This window comes from Gymnodraco acuticeps, unplaced genomic scaffold, assembly GCF_902827175.1.
Source record: "Gymnodraco acuticeps unplaced genomic scaffold, fGymAcu1.1, whole genome shotgun sequence".
In the NCBI taxonomy this organism is placed as follows: domain Eukaryota; kingdom Metazoa; phylum Chordata; class Actinopteri; order Perciformes; family Bathydraconidae; genus Gymnodraco; species Gymnodraco acuticeps.
Window position 1 is genome coordinate 27464 of NW_022992213.1, and position 19380 is coordinate 46843.

Consider the following 19380-nt stretch of genomic DNA (forward strand, 5'->3'; position numbering starts at 1 on the left):
AAGCCACTCTTATATCGTAGTTTACACATAGTATGCCGCGACTGATGATGACGTCATATTCAGGCGACTTGTAGTGCCTGTGAGTTTTGTAGGTAGACGAATGAAAGTAGCTCTTATATTAAACGCTTATACAATTCAAACCAGCACAACAGTGATAAATAGGGTTTCTTATCGTCTCTTAAAGAGTGTTTATCATTTTAAATAGACGTAAGGGTAAATAAAGTATCACGTGATTAGTTAAGCTAGTTAGCTACGTGGCTAATTCACGTGTGTTTTGGAGCCGCTGTTTTTAAACTCGTTGTGCTGCTACTCCCAGTGTATGGCTGGCTGCAGGATGAAGCTGGAGCTGTCCCGTGTGGCGCTGGGCAAAGGTCGGCTCGGGGTCCTGAAGGGGCTCGGTAAGACAGGGCAGCTCTCTCTGGAGGTCCCGGGGTGTCTGCTGCACACACACCTGGGCACCGTGCCCCACCTCACTCAGGACACCCTGAGCACCCTGAGCACCCTGCCCTCTGTCACCCAGATCACCCTGTCCAATATGTAAGTGTACAATGTGTGTATTACAATTAAGGGTGCAATTATTACATTACATTACATTGCATTTAGCTGACGCTTTTATCCAAAGCGACTTACAATAAGTACATTCGACCAGGAAGACACAACCTTGAAGAAAACATAATCATATAAGTACATCAGGTTTCATAGAGCCAAACATTTCAAGTGCTACTCAACTGGCTTTAGGTAAGCCAGTCCTTTATTAGTATAAAAGTGCTTCGTTAATAATTCTAACGCTCGAAGTGGAGTCGAAAGAGATGAGTTTTCAGTTTGCGCCGGAAGATGTGCAAGCTATCTGCCGTCCTGATGTCAATGGGGAGCTTATCCATCAAGGACATTATCTGTATATGTTTAATATACAAAATTAATCAATATAGACTGTTATTTTGTATATTGTTGTGCTTTTATGTATGTCTTGATGTGTGCATATGTATACATGCATGTGTATATATAGGTATACATATTTTTTAATATATATTGTATTCGGGATTGTGGGAAACGGTATTTTGATCTCTCACAAACTGAAAGATTGACAATAAAGTTGACTTTGAAACAAAAAAACTAACTCTGTATAAAGCTCTTATTTATCACTCAATCAAAAATGTTTTCATTGGCTTATTTGACCTGCTGTAACAAATGAATACCCCCATTACAAACTCTGAAATCTAATTTGAGTATTTTCTTTCTAAAGAGCAGAGCACCAGGAAGTGCTGGAGGAGTTCAAGGATGGATTCAGGAAGTTTGCAGGTACTTTGAATTAATCACAATTAAGATTTTCATCCACACCTCCTTTGCTGCTACCCCAGTTTATCACCCACCATCTGTTGATAAACTACATTATTATAGCATCTGTTTTTACTTTTGCCTCCCCCTCAAACCCATTTTTAAAAGATTACCCTGCTTGAACCCCAAATCCGGCTTCATAGTACATGCCTCAGGTGAAGTTATTGTTGTGTGAAAACAAACATTAAGGCACTTTTAAGGCCCTGTCTGGAATGGCATCTTCTTATATCTCCGAGCTGCTAAAGCTTCACGACTAAACACCTGAGATCCTCTGGCTATACCCTTTTATCCGGTCCAAAGTCACAGCTTAAACTAAAAGTGGAATTTTACGTTGGATTCCCCCGGCTTTTAAAGGCTCTGCCTGAGAAGATAATAATATGTGCCTCATTTTAAATCACTCCTTTAACACCCTACATAAAGCTGCTTTCAACTCTTGGTCCCAATGCTGTAATATGTTGGTTCTTACTTGTGTCATTGTTGTAAATACTTTTAAATCATGTATGTTGATTTGTGTAATTGCCTTTGCTACCGAAGACCGTGACTCTATTTTCAGATTCCTTCATTGCTGTGTTTTGATTTATGTATGATCAACACTTTGATAGAGAGAGTTATTGGGTGAAGAGGGAATAGGGTTAGGTGGACCGTGGGAGCTTATAGCAGACCAAACAGCATTGATTAAAATAGTGATCATTCCCAATGTATTCATATTTATTCAGTATTGATAATATGGTAATCTATCAGCCGAACCTGAATCCAGTTAATTACCTAGCAGGTTCACCTACAAGGAATTCTCTTGTGTGTTTTGGTGGATGACATTAAACTTCCCCTTGTGTGTGTTACGTAGCTTTTTATGCATGTAAACGGTCTGCAGAGTCACAAACCCTCAAAGTGCACCCTGTAGCGAGTAAAACACAGAGAAGACCTGTCTCTGCTGCCCCAGAACGCCTCGTTGGACATTTCTCTTTTTCCATTGTTTACTTCTTGGGTAAAGTGACGTATTTCGGGTATAGTAACGTAACGCCAAATGGACCAATCTGCGGAGCCGTTACGTTTGGACCAATCCGCGGACTTCCTCACACACTCGGCGGGACGTTGCGAGGCTCGCTGCTGCGAGGAGCGGGACAGTGTGAGCTGGCTCACTGGTGTGGGGTCAGCGAGACACCGCAGAACTCAGCCTGGGCACACACAAACTCCCAACCAGGGTGTGTGTGTGTGTGTTTCGGGCTGGGTTTCGCTGTAACTCGCTGTCTCGCAGACGGCCACTGGGCTCACAGGGAGGGGGGGGGGGCAGGAGCTCCAACAAGCCATTTAGGACAGAGAGTTAATACACATACTATACAGAGATGCTGTTTGAGAAATCAATGTGAGTTTGGAAAATTGCAGTAGAGCTTTTTATACAGACCCAAAATACCAGGCACTAAACCAAGCATGCACTGTTATATGCATAATATATACACAGCAGGGTTTATACATCATCCTGCTTTTAATTAATAATCATGTGCTGTGTTTTTGTCAACCATTTTTAATTTGATTGAGAGAAAGAAGGTACACACATTTGTATAAACAAGTGAAATCCTCTCCAAGTCAATTATGGAATAGGAAAGCTACTGTTTTAAACTATTCATTTTAATTAACCCTCTGCATTAGAAATATTTAAATAGCAATCATACTGTTTCCCCGGGCGCTGTACACTAGCTGCCCCCTAGCTGCCCACTAGCTGCCCACTAGCTGCCCACTAACTGCCCCCTAGCTGCCCCCTAGCTGCCCACTAGCTGCCCACTAGCTGCCCCCTAGCTGCCCCCTAGCTGCCCCCTAGCTGCCCACTAGCTGCCCACTAGCTGCCCACTAGCTGCCCACTAGCTGCCCCCTAGCTGCCCCCTAGCTGCCCCCTAGCTGCCCACTAGCTGCCCACTAGCTGCCCACTAACTGCCCCCTAGCTGCCCCCTAGCTGCCCACTAGCTGCCCCCTAGCTACCACTAGCTGCCCCCTAGCTGCCCCCTAGCTGCCCACTAGCTGCCCCCTAGCTGCCCCCTAGCTGCCCACTAGCTGCCCCCTAGCTGCCCACTAGCTGCCCCCTAGCTGCCCACTAGCTGCCCCCTAGCTGCCCACTAACTGCCCCCTAGCTGCCCCCTAGCTGCCCACTAGCTGCCCACTAGCTGCCCCCTAGCTACCACTAGCTGCCCCCTAGCTGCCCACTAGCTGCCCCTAGCTGCCCCCTAACTGCCCCTAGCTGCCCCCTAGCTGCCCACTAGCTGCCCACTAGCTGCCCACTAGCTGCCCACTAGCTGCCCACTAGCTGCCCACTAGCTGCCCACTAGCTGCCCACTAGCTGCCCACTAGCTGCCCACTAGCTGCCCACTAGCTGCCCCCTAGCTGCCCACTAGCTGCCCCCTAGCTGCCCACTAACTGCCCCCTAGCTGCCCACTAGCTGCCCCCTAGCTGCCCCCTAGCTGCCCCCTAGCTGCCCACTAGCTGCCCCCTAGCTGCCCCCTAGCTGCCCACTAGCTGCCCACTAGCTGCCCACTAGCTGCCCACTAGCTGCCCACTGCTCCTAGTACTAGACTCCTGGTACTAGGATGGGTTAAATGCAGAGGCCACATTTCACTGTGTGTGCTGTGTGACCATTAAAGAGGGTTTCATCCCTCCCAATTCTTCTTCTTTATGTATAGATACTAGCAACCACATGAGAATAACCTCTGCCAGGCTCACAATCCTGCACTGATGCGACTGGTTGATTGATGTAAATGTCACACATGCATTCTGCTCACGTTTAGCTCTGGGTGTGTGAGCATTATTTTCACTAAATATATTGAAAAAGGTGGGAGTAAATTGCTTCTAAATATACAGTATGTTGAGTTCAATATCGAAAAGCTGATGAGCTCCACGAGCCTGATCAGAACGTGCGGTCTTGAGTAGTATTTATTTAAATTCACCAGTAAAGTGACCTCATTCGGTTTCGCTGTGGAACTTACCGTTATACCGTGCCTCGAGCCACCGCATATGGAATTAGTAATGCAATCAGTATAGCCTCGCATCTCTCAACTGTCAGAGGATTACTACTTTGCCGTCTCTGAAGTCCTAAGAGGGAAGAGCAGGGAATGAATAATTAGAAATAATAACAGCATTTCCAGCCTATTGTTTTGCCCCCTTTTGATCTCCAGCTCCAGCTGCGTTTGCTGATAAGGCCTCACCTCTCGCTGTAAGAAAGCGTCTCGCTCCGTCAACTCGCTGCACGCTCGGCCTTCGCTGACGCTGACCCTCTGACGGAGTTTGTTCCCTGTGAGTGACTCGCATTGATTTGTACTTTGTGCTCTCTGCAGGTCTTCATGATACTGTGTTGTACTGCGCGCTCCACGACCCTGCGACCCCCTGCCCCACAGGTCACACAACTAACAAGGTGGGATTAAGCTTCTGAGGAGATCAATACCACATGATTTTTGATTGGTGAACTTGTTACCTTTGGATGGAGTCAGGCTAGCTTTATATTCCTGTTCCAGTCTTTACGCTGCTGTGAGATTGGCATTAGTGTTCTCATTTTACTCTTGGCTAGAAAAAGGGGTTTCCCTCAATGCCAATCTATTTAGAGCAAGAATTATGTCAAACCCTGCTTCATCTTAAAGAGGCCCTATTGTGCTTTTTGGGGATTTTCCCTTTCCTTGAGGGTGTCATAGATTTCTGTGCATGTAAATTGTCTGCAAAGGCGTTTGGACTCCTTTGTTTACTGTCGTTATATTTGGAAATCACTAAGTAACACTCACGCTTCTGTTGGCTAGCGCTCCAACACATTGTACGTGATAGGGGTGGGACATCTCTAAGGGGTTGACCAATCACAACAGAGCCGGCCAGCTAACCAATCAGAGCAGACTGGGCTCTGGTTTCAGACAGAGGGTGAGCACAGGCAGTATGAGAAAAATAAAGAGCTTTTTGAACATTAAAGCATGGAGACAAGTAGAGACACTACATACTGATATACACCTGAACATCAGCAGGAGAGGACTCTTTAAAGTAGAGACACTACATACTGATATACACCTGAACATCAGCAGGAGAGGACTCTTTAAAGTAGAGACACTACATACTGATATACACCTGAACATCAGCAGGAGAGGACTCTTTAAAGTAGAGACACTACATACTGATATACACCTGAACATCAACAGGAGAGGACTCTTTAAAGTAGAGACACTACATACTGATATACACCTGAACATCAGCAGGAGAGCACTCTTTAAAGTAGAGACACTACATACTGATATACACCTGAACATCAGCAGGAGAGGACTCTTTAAGTAGAGACACTACATACTGATATACACTGAACATCAGCAGGAGAGGACTCTTTTAAAGTAGAGACACTACATACTGATATACACCTGAACATCAGCAGGAGAGGACTCTTTAAAGTAGAGGCACTACATACTGATATACACCTGAACATCAGCAGGAGAGGACTCTTTAAAGTAGAGACACTACGTACTAAATATACACCTGAACATCAGCAGGAGAGGACTCTTTAAAGTAGAGACACTACATACTGATATACACCTGAACATCAGCAGGAGAGGACTCTTTAAAGTAGAGACACTACATACTGATATACACCTGAGATCTCAGCAAGAGAGGACTCTTTAAAGTAGAGACACTACATACTGATATACACCTGAACATCAGCAGGAGAGGACTCTTTAAAGTAGAGACACTACATACTGATATACACCTGAACATCAGCAGGAGAGGACTCTTTAAAGTAGAGACACTACATACTGATATACACCTGAACATCAGCAGGAGAGGACTCTTTAAAGTAGAGACACTACATACTGATATACACCTGAACATCAGCAGGAGAGGACTCTTTAAAGTAGAGACACTACATACTGATATACACCTGAACATCAGCAGGAGAGGACTCTTTAAAGTAGAGACACTACATACTGATATACACCTGAACATCAGCAGGAGAGGACTCTTTAAAGTAGAGACACTACATACTGATATACACCTGAACATCAGCAGGAGAGGACTCTTTAAAGTAGAGACACTACATACTGATATACACCTGAACATCAGCAGGAGAGGACTCTTTAAAGTAGAGACACTACATACTGATATACACCTGAATATCAGCAGGAGAGGACTCTTTAAAGTAGAGACACTACATACTGATATACACCTGAACATCAGCAGGAGAGGACTCTTTAAAGTAGAGACACTACATACTGATATACACCTGGACATCAACTGAATCTGACCCCTTTAACATTTTTAACATAAAAATGTTCTCTCTGTGTTGTTTTTAGACGGTGTCGGTGTGGGGCAGTGGGGGGCGGATCGAGCTGACGGTGGCTAAGTTCATGGCTCTGCAGAAGGCCGTGAAGCCAGACTGGTACCAGAGCATGGCGGACGGAGAGACGTGGCAGATCAACACCTCCCATAAGAGGGTCCGAAAGTCAGTGGATCGCTCCCTCGCCCACTTGGATGAGTGTCTACTGGTTCACCAAAAATCCCAGGTGCACACACACACACACACACACACACACACACACACACACACACACACACACACACACACACACACACACACACACACACACACACACACACACACAGAGACAAGAGACAGCCTAAACACACAGATTGCGTTTGTTAATTATTCATGCACGGCAGAAGCACATGAGACAAAGATGGATGTTTGGTGTGTTTTCACTTAAAGGGGTTGCAATGCTGCAGCTGAACACATTGAGATTAGAAGGAGTACATTCTCAGCACTTACATATGTGCATTATCAAGAGGTGTGCGAGAAGAAGAGGGAATATCTGTAAGATATATGTAGGTCTGCCTTTTTTATAACGGCTTTATATTTTGTATGCATTTCACTACCGTTATGTCTGAGATGGGCTCTTCTGTACATTTTGTTGCTTGGCTGAAAACCACATTTTCCCTGGGACAAAAATGTGTAAATGTAGAATGAGCCGGTGCCAAACAACCCACAGCAAACTGCAAATAATACTTGACATAAACATTGTACTGAGTAAGCAGCTTGATTGCTGATCTGCAGTTTAGCTTGAGGCATCGAAACACAGATGGGTTCTAGGTGTTTTCGCATTCAGTATAAATGTTTCCTTTTTAGTTCCTTGTTCTTTTCCATCTTTCAGGGTTTCTTTGACTCTGTTTAATCATTCAAATGTGTGTCGTTGGCAGGAGTTGGAGGGCGTGGAGGTGTTTGGGGTGGTGGAGGGTGGAGACATCCTGGAGGAGAGGGTGCGCTCGGCGAAGGAGACGGCTAAGAGGCCTGTGTCCGGCTTCTGTCTGGACGGCCTGCAGACGGGCTCCATGGACCAGGCTCTGAGGACCCAGCTCATCAGCGCGGTGACCAAAGAGCTGCCTGAGGACAAACCCAGGTCAGCCTGTGACTGTGAGAAATGTGTTTATTGATTACAGTTGTAAAGGGAGGGTTTCTCCCCATTCTCAAATATTTAATTGGAGAGACGCGTCTGAAGACATTAAATCAGCTGCTGCTACACAACACAAGAGGGTCGGTGGACACTTTTGCTATTCATTGTCTTCACATCAATTATAATGAGGAATGCTTTGGATTTAATCACTGGTTTAGGAACAGCCTGCAGTAAATCCTTACAGAAACAAAACACACCTGCAACTACTCATATTTATCATTAAAGAACATGTTGGATCAATCAAATACTGTACAAACACTTACAAACGTCCATTACCATCTTAAATGGATGTTTTAAATAAATGACATAATCAAAAATGTGAAATAGTGCTGCAAATAACAATTATTTTGTGGATGAAATGCTTGTTTTAAAGAGGCCCTTTCCAGTAGTGTGTTATATCGTTGTTGGTGCATGTAAATGGACTGCAAAGACTAAAATCCCTAGGTAACACTGACGCTTCTATTGGCTAGCGCTCCAACACATTGTACGTGCTAAGTGGTGAGACCTCTCTAATGCCCCTTTCACACCAACGTGTTTTCAGGGCCGGCTCGGAGCTAGAGCCTGAAAAGTACCGGTTTTTCCTCTTCACACCGCAGCGGCGCCGCCTCTTAGCTCCGGAATCCGGTTCGTTTTCCAGCTCCAAAAAATTGTCGGTCTAGAAGCAAGAGCTCCGGAGCTAAGAGGCGGCGCCGCTTACGTCTCTCTTACGTCGAGGCGGGGGCAGGGGCATGGGCGGGATCAACCTTCCGAACAACAACAAAATGCCCTGCGTTTTATCCAGTTTGTACACAACGATGGAAAACATCAAACTTAATAAGCAGCATTGTCATTGTTGTTGTCAAAATTGACAAATCACAACAGAACCGACCAGCTAACCAATCAGAGCAGACTGGGCTCTGAGGGTGAAAAGAGGGCAGTATGAGAGAAATTAAGAGCTTTTTGAACATTAAAGCATGGAGACATGTCAGAGCAGAGACACTACATACTGATATGAACCTGAACATGAGCATGATATGGCCCTTTTTAAATGATGGAGCCATAAAGTCTCCAACCAGACACTCTGATATGAGTCTGTTGCACATGAGTGCTCCTCTCCCGGCGGTGATGGAGGATCTGTGTCAGAGAGTCGGAGCAGCGGCTGCCTCTGAGCTCCACCATGTTGGCTTGTGAGTGGAGTCATTACCGAATGCTAAATTGGGCTTGCCCTTGATGCCTGCAGGCGGGAGTCAGAGGGAGCTGAAGGCCAGCAAAGAGCTCAAACACACAAGGGTGCACATGTTGTTAGAGGGTAATGTGCAGTCTGGGGGGACGTTAATGTTGATACACATGATTGATCCATTTCCTTTTTAATGTGAAAGCTTCCCTCTGTCTGTCAGGCTGCTGCAGGGTGTAGGACGGCCCGACGAGGTGCTGGCGAGCGTGGAGGCCGGCGTGGATCTGTTCGAGGGTTTCTTCCCCTTCCAGGTGACGGAGCGAGGCTGCGCTCTGATCTTCAACTTCAACATCTCCTCGAACCCGGAGCTCGCAGGTAGAGCGCCCCCCGCAGGTGTGGTTGTTTTCAAGGCTTTTATTGTCATGTGTGCATAGCTACAGTGTAGTTATGACAACGGAAATGTTAGGTCACAGGCTCCTCCAACAGTGCAACACAATAAAACAGATAAAATAGTGCAAGTAGTAGAAATGTGTTTCTACTTGTGATTCGTTTAGAGCAGTGTTTCTCAAACTTTTTCATACCAAGGACCACTTAACCAATAAAAAACACTCGCGGACCACCTAACTCCACAAATATCCAAAAACACATCGTTTTTCTAGAACAGATTACAAATCGCCTGAAACTGGTACAAAGAAGTGGCAACATGTGTGATGAAGGTGTTGCGCTGGGCTATATGATGCAATTGAAAGTTAAACTTAAGCTTGCTCCATTGCGGAAATATTCGCGCGAGAGTGCGGAAAACTTTAATTAATTAATTTCAAATGTGAAATTTCACCTATATACTCACGGACCACTAGGGGCGCTCACGGACCACCAATGGTCCGCGGACCACACTTTGAGAAGCACTGGTTTAGAGAGGGGCGTCCCATCACTAACGTAAAGAGATAGTATCTATAAGGGACGGCTCAATTCTAAATTCAAATCAAGTGACGTCACACTCCACCCCCCCCCCCCGCGCTCTCGGGGTGGACGCCCCTCTCAGCCCTGGTCTGGCGGAAACACTGGGGCTATCCAAAACTCTTTCACTGAGGGCCACATACAGAAAGATATACTGACTCAAGAACAATGAATACTGGGTAATATGTTGAAGAAGTACGATATAAGACAAGCACGAGTTTCAGGTGTGGGCCGTATGCCGTTTATACTTTAAGAATTCGCTGCGAGTCGAGTAAAAATGGACCACCCATTATTTAGAGAGAACATCAAAATCCCAATTGAACAATTGAAAATCCCTCCCTCCTCCCTCCCCTCCCACCTTCCTTCCTCCCTCCCTCCTTCCTTCCTTCCTTCCTTCCTTCCTTCCTTCCTTCCTTCCTTCCTTCCTTCCTTCCTTAGTCCTATCAGAGGCAGTATCTTCTATCACTGCAGGAGTCACATGATGAGGTTAAGCTACATTTATGAAATGTTAATGTATTTAATTTAACGGTGAATAAATGTGCTCGTTTCTTTATCGTAAAAGAAAGAGGAAAACTGTGAATATGTTTTCCCTGCAGCTCTAAAACTAAACGTTTACTACGGACTAGTGTTGTCACGATACCAACATTTTGGTTTCGATACCGATACCAAGTCAAGAATTGCGATTCCGATTCTTTTTCGATACTTTTCTAAAAAAAAAGGGAAACAGTCTTAAATGTAATTATTGTGCTTTATTTCACACCAGAACCATAACCATAACACACACTTTTAAACAATGAGAACAATAAACAAAATAAATGACAATAATTCAGTATTAAATCAAATTAAGCATCATCTCAAACAACTTTTTTGTTTTATAAAATATAATTTTTTTAATATTTTATTAACATGTAATAGTAGGCTACAGTAATATAAATAATTATTGACAAAATGTATATTGCAGATGTTAGCCACATTGGTAAGTTAGCTAAAAAGATAGCCATATTAGACAGTTATCATTGCCGTTAATTGCCTCGTCAAACTACGAAAACGTTCGTTTGTCACAAAATAAATTACACTGGTTTGACTTAGATGTGAGGGCATGGGCTTGATGTAATTATGTTATCACATTCGCTAACCTGTCTGTCTTTACATTCTTTAAACAGCTCTGGATGCCGGTCGGCGGGGTGCTTAGCGAAGTCTGATGTGTTGGCTCCCTTGGTTTGCAGGGATCTAAAACATGTCTCATAGACAGACCTCGTGGTGTCCGTAGGCTTGCCCTCACTGTCAGAGATATCGCTCAAATACTTCCACATTTCGCTTCTGGCGTCTTTTTTGTCAACAAGCCGAGGCGCAGCGGCAGTTGCACTCCCACTTGCAGCCATGCTTCTCGTTTTCTCACATGCTCTGGCAGCTAGCGCGTGGCACGAGAGGGGAGGGACTTAGAGCGTGCTTGAGAGGGGAGGGACTTGGAGCGTGCTTGAGAGAGGGGAGGGACTTAGAACGTACTTGAGAGGGGCGGGACTGCAGGCACGGCTGCAGAGCAGGGAGTGGAAGCAGAGCGCTGAACACACACGGCTCTAGTAAAACGGCGCTTTCCCACCGGAGTACTTTTCCCCGTCATTCTTAAAGTACCGATACTAATGAAACGGAGGAATCGTACCGTTTTTAACGGCAGGGTATCGCGGTACCTTTCAAGTATTGGTACATCGTGCAACACTACTACGGACTGCTTCTCCGTTAAATGGACTGTTTCTGTATTCTGCCATTCAGCTCCAACAAACCAAATTACAAGTCAGGTTGTTTTGATCATTTTATCAAGAAAATGAACTCAACAATTGAAAAACTGGAAACTTTCTTTCAGTAATTGCACTTCATGCCTGCAGCTCACTGACACGATGTCATTTGTGAGCTTGGGTAGGGGGTCTTTCTCTCGCTACATGCCTGATCAGGTTTGTTATGAATTCTGAACTGAATGAGATTGTGGTGGAGAATATGATTCTTCTCACCATAGTAGTTTACGTTTCTGAGCATAAAGCAATGATAAGGAGTCCTTTTGTAAATACGCAGAGGTGTCATGAACAGAGGGGTTTAGATACGAGAAGTCGCACCACTTTGATGCAATTAAAAGTGTCCGATAACGAGCTGAGCATACATGGCTCTTCATCTCGCAGCAGAGGGACTTTTCTCTGATTAAAACATCTCTAACTAGACTGAAATGGTTCAGCGCGCAGACTTTAAGTGTTTTTGGGAAATGAACATCCCGTCATTTAGTTTTAATTTGCAGAGAGCAAGATGAATTCTGTGTTTACAAAACAAATGGGACATGGTGTGTGAATGTTGGAGCTGAGCTTCCCTGCAGTCAGGGATTTATCATGCAAAGATGGGTCTGATGAGTGTTGGAGCTACATGATGTGCTTGTGTGTTTTCCAGCCCCGGGTCAGGGGTAGAAATGAAATCAATTATGTATCTCATAGGGCTGTGCGATTATGGCAAAAATCATAATCACGATTATTTGGGTCAATAATTGATATCACGATTATTTTGACGATTATTCATTGACCATTTATTGAACTTTAAAACAAATAATATTTTACCAATAAACAAGATCAACAAATATGTTGGAGCACACTTCCAAAACCATACTAAACATATATTATTAATATGATAAATAAAAATAAATTAGACCAAAATAAATGAAATCAAACATGTTGCAGTGCACTGTCACAACCTACTGAAAACTCCTTAACATATAGCCAACGTTTTGGTTCAACATATTCAACATATTCCACTCAGTTAAACGTTGAAGGCTGGCCCACCGTCATGGTCCAGAAGTAACAGGAAATAAATGTTGAACTACAATTTAAGACCAAATAAAAATGTTTGGGCCACCATGTCAAATGCTGGTAGGGCTGCTCGTGTCATCTCTTAAAGATTGTTCGCAAGAAACACCAGGCTGTTTACATGGTCTGGTTTCAGAGATGAGCGCAGGCAGGGGACAATATTGCCACCTGTACTGAAGACCCTCAGCCACGCCCCGACACATGTGACGCCGGCCAATCACAAAGCTTTGATGCGTTCAAGTGCATTATTCTGGCACAGGAAGATTATGTTACAGGACATTAACGATAAAACAGAATATTGTTGTTCTATTTTTAGACACATCTCGCGATCGACTGGTTGGGCAACCTGGGCTAGACCATAGGTCCGTTGTGGTGGCAAAGTAGTCAGCTGAAGCCACATCTCTCTCAACTTCCCCACGGCATTTGTCATATAGCGCAGGCAGCGCAGACCTGCTGAAATAATACCGAGACGGCATCGCGTAACGCTTGTCCAACGTGTTGACAAGTTGCTTAAAGCCCTGGTTGCTAACAGTGCTAACTGGGCACATATCTTTAGCGATGTGAAATGTAATGAAAAAGTACTTGCAAATAGTGGAAATAGTTTTACCCTTCTTTTTAACGAGTTGCTGCTCTTGTTCTGACATCTTCGCTCGCGCTGAACACTCACAACACATGTCACTCCCACGTGGCCGAGTGGGCTTTTAGGGAGGGGCGAAAGCGCACCCAGCAAAATAATCGTATTTTGTCAATTATGCTGTTTTCATAATCGTCGCAAGCCATAATCGTAATCGCGATTAAAATACGATTAATTGCACAGCCCTAGTATCTCATACCGACTCCAGTTTGGTAACAAGTAGTCCAGGGCTGCGGTCGAATAGCCCATTTAGCTTAGGAACCATGATAAGTGCCGTTCGAATTCTCAAGATGATAGGAAAAGAGGTTTCAAACTTCCTTTATAACCTCCTTTAGCTTAGGAACCACTGGACCTCCCTTACTGAAAGGAGAGGAGAATATGCTGCCCCACAATGCCTTGCAGCCACAGCATTTGCCGTCACACAACATTCGGCCGTTCGCGGAAACAACCGATTATGACGGAGAAATTATATCATGAAAGTTACGGTGCTTATTAAGCATTTTAAAACGTATGTGGTAAGTTGCCAAAGTGCTTTGTTTTGAACGTTCATCGGTATTATAATCAAAAAGAGAAATATGAACGTTAGTTTTGACTGAAATGATCAAATAAAGTCAACATCTCACAGTCTTTACTGAGCTGTGTGGGGTTTGTTCAACTTTTAAAAGATGTTTGAATGGTGATGTACACAGTGATAGATGTTAAGGACTAACGTTTATAATAAATACATTTGTAATGATTTTAAGATCTTTTCATAGTTCATACAATCTTTGGGATCATTTGTATTAATGTGGACCGGAGGGAGAGAAGGACGAGCATAAGTTTCACTTTCCTTTTTTATTTCAATTCCAGCTTTGGTCCTGAATAATATGTTTCTCTGTTGTCCACGTTCATAAAGCATAAAACAACAGCATCAGAGCACGGTGCAGAGTCTCTAGATGAGTTTACAGTAGTCCCTCGTTCTTATTAAACATCCATGTTGTAGTCCGCTGTATAGAAAACTGTAGTTTCCATAGTTCCCCCACAGCAGCAGACGCTCATTCGTGATTTTTGGACTATTCGACCGCAGTCCAGGTCTGTGTCTCTGATTGTGGATCTAAAGACGTCTTGTGACGGGAGCTGTGGGAGAGGCTGAGGTCTTTGTGCTTCGTTAAAAAGTAGCTTGAAACTCGTCTGACGGACTGAGCGAGGCTGGTGTCTGCAGCACGACATGTCAGACAGAACTAATCGATTCTGCACAGGGAGCGTAATGGAGTTCAGAGGAGCTGAGAGCGGGGAGGTGTCACACCTGGAGAGAACATCTAATTTCCCTCTCTCTCAATTATAAGGTCCCGTTGAGGGAGGGGGGGGGGGTTAGAGTACTTTCTAACACGCTTATTCACCCTCTTATTGCCTACTATCCTTCCTTCAATCCTATCTTCCTTCCTTTCTTTCATTCCCTTAATTCCTTCCTTTCTTCCATCCCTCCTTTCTTCCTTCCTTCCTTCCTCCCCTCCTTCCCTCCCTCCTTTCTTACTTCCTTCTACCTCCCTCCCTCCCTCCTTCCCCCCCTCCTTCCCCTTCTTTCTTCCTTCCTCCCTCCCTCCCTCACTCCTTCCCTCCCTTCCTTCTTTCTTCCTTCCTTCCTCCCTCCGTCCCTCCCTTCTTCCTCCCTCACTCCTTCCCTCCCTTCTTTCTCCCTTCCTCCCTCCCTTCTTCCTTCCTTCCCTTCGTCCTCCTCCCTCCCTCCCTCCCTCCTCCTTCCTTCCCTTCCTTCCTTCCTTCCTTCCTTCCTTCCTTCCTTCCTTAGAGGCAGTATCTTCTATCACTGCAGGAGTCACATGATGAGGTTAAGCTACATTTATGAAATGTTAATGTATTTAATTTAACGGTGAATAAATGTGCTCGTTTCTTTATCGTAAAAGAAAGAGGAAAACTGAATATGTTTTCCCTGCAGCTCTAAAACTAAACGTTTACTACGGACTGCTTCTCCGTTAAATGGACTGCTATTCTTCAGACGTCCCCCTCTTTGTCAAGCCTCATTCCCTCTCTCCTCGTATCAGCAGCTAATAAACTTCCTTTTTATGCTTTGTTTTACACTTGTGCTCTCAGCTCCACCTGTTTCAGCTCGCACTAAACCCATTGTTTGCTACCTTTTATGTTATGCATTACTATCAGCCACTCTGCTCCATTTTCTCTCCCCCGTCTTTTTTCATCTTCCTCACGTTTCCTCACTGTAACCGTGCAGAACAACAGCCCTGTAACATGGTTCTTCATCCGTTGTTTTTCCACTCATTAAATGAAGTGAAGTCACCTTGCAGTGAACACCCATCTGTGTGAGGCCGGGCTTTGTCAGTAAGTAATTATATGTAAATGACGGGGGGAATATAGGACACAGCGGTGATGGAAAGGGGTCACGCCATGGTATGCCTTCTCCAGCCCTTTGTATCTGTGTGTAGGGCTGGATTTACTGTGAGATTACGGTGTGAACGAGCTGGAATTAATGCTATGTATGCTTTTGGCAGTGCTGGAGCCGGGTGAAGATCAGGAAACGGCGGGCGACTCGCAACACAACGGAGATCTGAATCCTGACGATCAAACGCAGATGACTTCCTTTGAGATCAATCTGAAAGACAAGAGGTTTGTTGTAGCAGCTAATAAAACACCAGCTGCTTTCATCTGTCACAGCGGGTGTTAGCGGGGAAGGAGTGAGGACCAGAGGAGGGTTTTATCAGTAAGGGTGCCACTATTTGTTACTTTTGAGAAGCAAGTGATGCTTTGAAGGCTTAAATCATTAGCCGCTTTCACACCGCAGGACTTGCCGTACTTTAGTGCCGGCACTAAAGTACCACGGCACTGAATCCGCCAGGGGGCTAGTGCCAATCGCATTCACACCGCAGTACTTTCCCTGAGGCAAAATTACGCTGACGTCACTTCGTCTTCTTCTTCTCTGGGTTTACTGGCAGGCCGCAAAACCACTTCACGGCGAGTACAAAAAAAAAACCGAGAGAAGAACTACACGGAGGAGGGGGTATAAAGCCCACCCGCTGTATGAGGCGTTTGTTTACTTTCCGACCTCAGACATGATGGAGTTCATAAGGGTAATTTACAAATAAAATACCCCATTATAACAATGGACTTTATCTTTCGTATTTATTATATATTACCCCCTCAGGCTGATTTTGGAAAAGGACATTAACCCTTGTTTGGTGTTTTTCCCTTATTTATCTAAAACAAATGACATGATAAATGACTTGTGTTTATGTGTGTAAGACTTGTGTTTCTGCCATTGTTGCACAAGGTTGCAACATCGTAGATAAATTCAACCACCGACACCTGTCTGCTCTCACATTCTTCTATTCTGCACATTTGGGGTGGGACACAATAAATAAAGCTTCGCCAGTTTGTTTGTTTTATTGCACAGTCAAGACATAACATTAACGGCATCACGCTGTTCCAGGTGTGTCGTATGCATGTACATTCAAGTTAAATAAAAGTGTGAAATGTAAAATAAAGTGTAAGTAGTTTCAAAACAATGTAACAGTGGCAATATATATAGCAGCAGACACACCTTAGTGCAAGTTAGGTGTCAGTATTAAAAAACAGTGGCTATATATATAATAACAATATAAAATCGTTACCACTCTTATTATTGTGGTCTTTAATTTTTTTATAGTCCTGCCTGAGTTTCTTTATTTTTACCCGGCATCCGTGTGCACTGTGCACGATTCCCAGCTCAAGTAGCTTTTGCGAACATCGCTCAAAACATTTGGAGTTGGGAACTGCTTTCTGTAGAAGCTGCTGCATCCCGTCCTCAGAGTAAATGACCAGAAGCGCCGACACTTCCTCATCATTCCACCGCTCCGGTGTTGTAGTACGTGTGGTCATAACTGCTTTAAAGTACAAACAACCTACTCGCTCAGGTGTGGATGTGGTTTTGTAGCGAGGAAAAAAATGGCTGCCCTAACAAAATAAATTCAGAGTCTAACGGGGCGTGGTTTGCAATTCGCCCAGCCAATAGAAATAGAATAGAAATTGGCACTCTTTTATCACCAGGTTCGTACCACCTCTCTAGCAGGGACTAAAAATGGCCAAAAGAGTTCCCGGCACTGAGTAGTCCCGGCGGTGTGAACGCGACATTATTGGTACTAACGGAACTAAAGAACCAAAGTACCAGGGAAAGTCCTGCGGTGTGAATGCGGCTATTGATTCGATAAGGTGTCACTGGATTACACAAAAAGTCTCCTAACCTGAGGGCAACCTTCTGAAAGTTTCAGGAACAAAGATTCTCTCTCTTTTTGTCCTGATCCATTTATATATTATATAAAAACCTGTCTGAAAATGAGCTGATCAGATGTTGGCCACTTTATGATGTCATAACGATGTTTTGTCTTGTGTAACCATTAGCCAATCAGCAACCAAGGTAACCCCCCCCCCCTTATCACCTGAGTCTCCTCCTAGAGCACCATTGAGTTCTTTGTAACCAAATCTCTCTCAGAGGGGCGTGGGGAGGGGCTCCTTATTTTCATCTAAAGTAACAGACAGAGAATCAGCACTTTGGAAACAGGGCTGAAACAGAGGGGATTATGGGTAATGCTGCAATGATCTCATGGTGTTTAGAGCCAAACACTTCAGAGACATGCTTTGTATATATCTGAGACCTATAATATATTGATAGTATAGTAGGGGACCTTTTAAGTACAAGATCTGAGTACTTTTCCCATCTCTGAACTTTCTCTGAACTTTCCTCAGGTACCAGGGCGACTTCCGGCCCCTGGTGGAGGGGTGTGGCTGCTACTGCTGCAGGAACCACCAGAGGGCGTACCTGCACCACCTGCTGGTGACCAATGAGCTGCTGGCGGGGGTCCTGCTAATGATCCACAACACGGCCCACTATCACGCCTTCTTCAGTGCCCTGAGAGACGCTCTGGCCGAGGATACACTAGACCTCCTCAAGAGACGGGTCCTCGGGCAGACAGAGAGAAAGGACTGAGGCTAATAAATCATAATGATAGGGAAGCCATCGATCCTGCTTTCCCTCTCAAGGATCACTCCACTGGCTTGTCCAATCCCTGGCTTGCTGCTGAGTCCCTTCATATCTCACTGAAGTCAAAAAGCAAAAAGAGGGGGATGAAAATAAATCAAGACAGCCGTGTGATGTTTGTCCCGTGGGTTTGTGTCCCGGTTCCACACACCAAGAGGTGCGCTGGGTATTGATCGGGGCAGATAGCCAGGAGATGAACTCGATGGAGATGGAGAAGAGCTAGATAGGCGGTATTTGCATAAAGAGAGAAATGTGTGGATGGATGGTTGTGGACGATCGACTATGACCTGCGTGCCTCCTGTCTGATTACAGGTCAACACATGACTGTCATCCTCTGGACTCATTGACATGGCAGCGTAGGAATCCACTTGTGATCAGTTATTAACGGAGGGGAGGATAACCAAAATAGATCCAGCTTTCTCCTGTTATTAGATAGACCATGTGTAGCGACTTCCTTTAGGCTTTTTGTCGTGTCATTCTTCATTGATCTGTCATTATGCAGCATGTGTTCATCATCTCACAGATTGGCTTCATGGCGTTTGTCAAAATCACTTTCTAACCATTATGTACGATGCCACATTAAACGCCCGGCTCTCGACATGCAGATGTGGAGGTTGTTTTCTCTCACGGGTTTTTTTCTTCCGGAGGTTAACTGAAGGTTTAAGCTGACAGCTCCGCCAAGAGTAAGGATAAAGATCAGGGAAAGATAGGGGTCTCTGCCGCCTCCCATGCCGCGTTAAAGGGAGGCCTTCTGAAGGTGAGGGGAGATAATTGACTGCCAGACTGTGCAGATGTCTGCCGGGGACGCGGTGACAGATTTATGGAGGATTGTTGTGGGTTTCCTAAACTGCATTCAGCGTTATATAAAAGTAGGTTGGAGGATTTTCTGTCATCAATAAGTGGGTGCTGCGATAAAGACTTAACATATGCATAAAGGGGCTGGGGAAGATAGAGGTATATAAATGCCTCTGGGGAATAAAGGTAAA

General features: G+C 44.7%; 1 protein-coding gene across 4 annotated transcripts; it reads left to right on the plus strand.

Moving 5' to 3' along the window:
• Nucleotides 1-38: 38 nt before the first annotated feature.
• On the plus strand, nt 39-19021 carry qtrt2 (queuine tRNA-ribosyltransferase accessory subunit 2). 4 transcript variants are annotated; one of them, XM_034205845.1, is made up of 8 exons: nt 39-537; nt 1244-1299; nt 4656-4732; nt 6636-6845; nt 7537-7736; nt 9149-9318; nt 15876-15990; nt 18103-19021. In XM_034205845.1, the coding sequence occupies exons 1-8, from the start codon at nt 320-322 to the stop codon at nt 18341-18343; spliced, it is 1287 nt and encodes a 428-aa protein (XP_034061736.1). In that variant the 5' UTR covers nt 39-319; the 3' UTR covers nt 18344-19021. The 4 variants fall into 4 exon arrangements, with proteins under 4 accessions (XP_034061736.1, XP_034061733.1, XP_034061735.1 ...); XM_034205842.1 differs by having other exon boundaries at nt 40-537; nt 9149-9336; XM_034205844.1 differs by having other exon boundaries at nt 41-537; nt 9167-9336.
• Nucleotides 19022-19380: the final 359 nt, after the last annotated feature.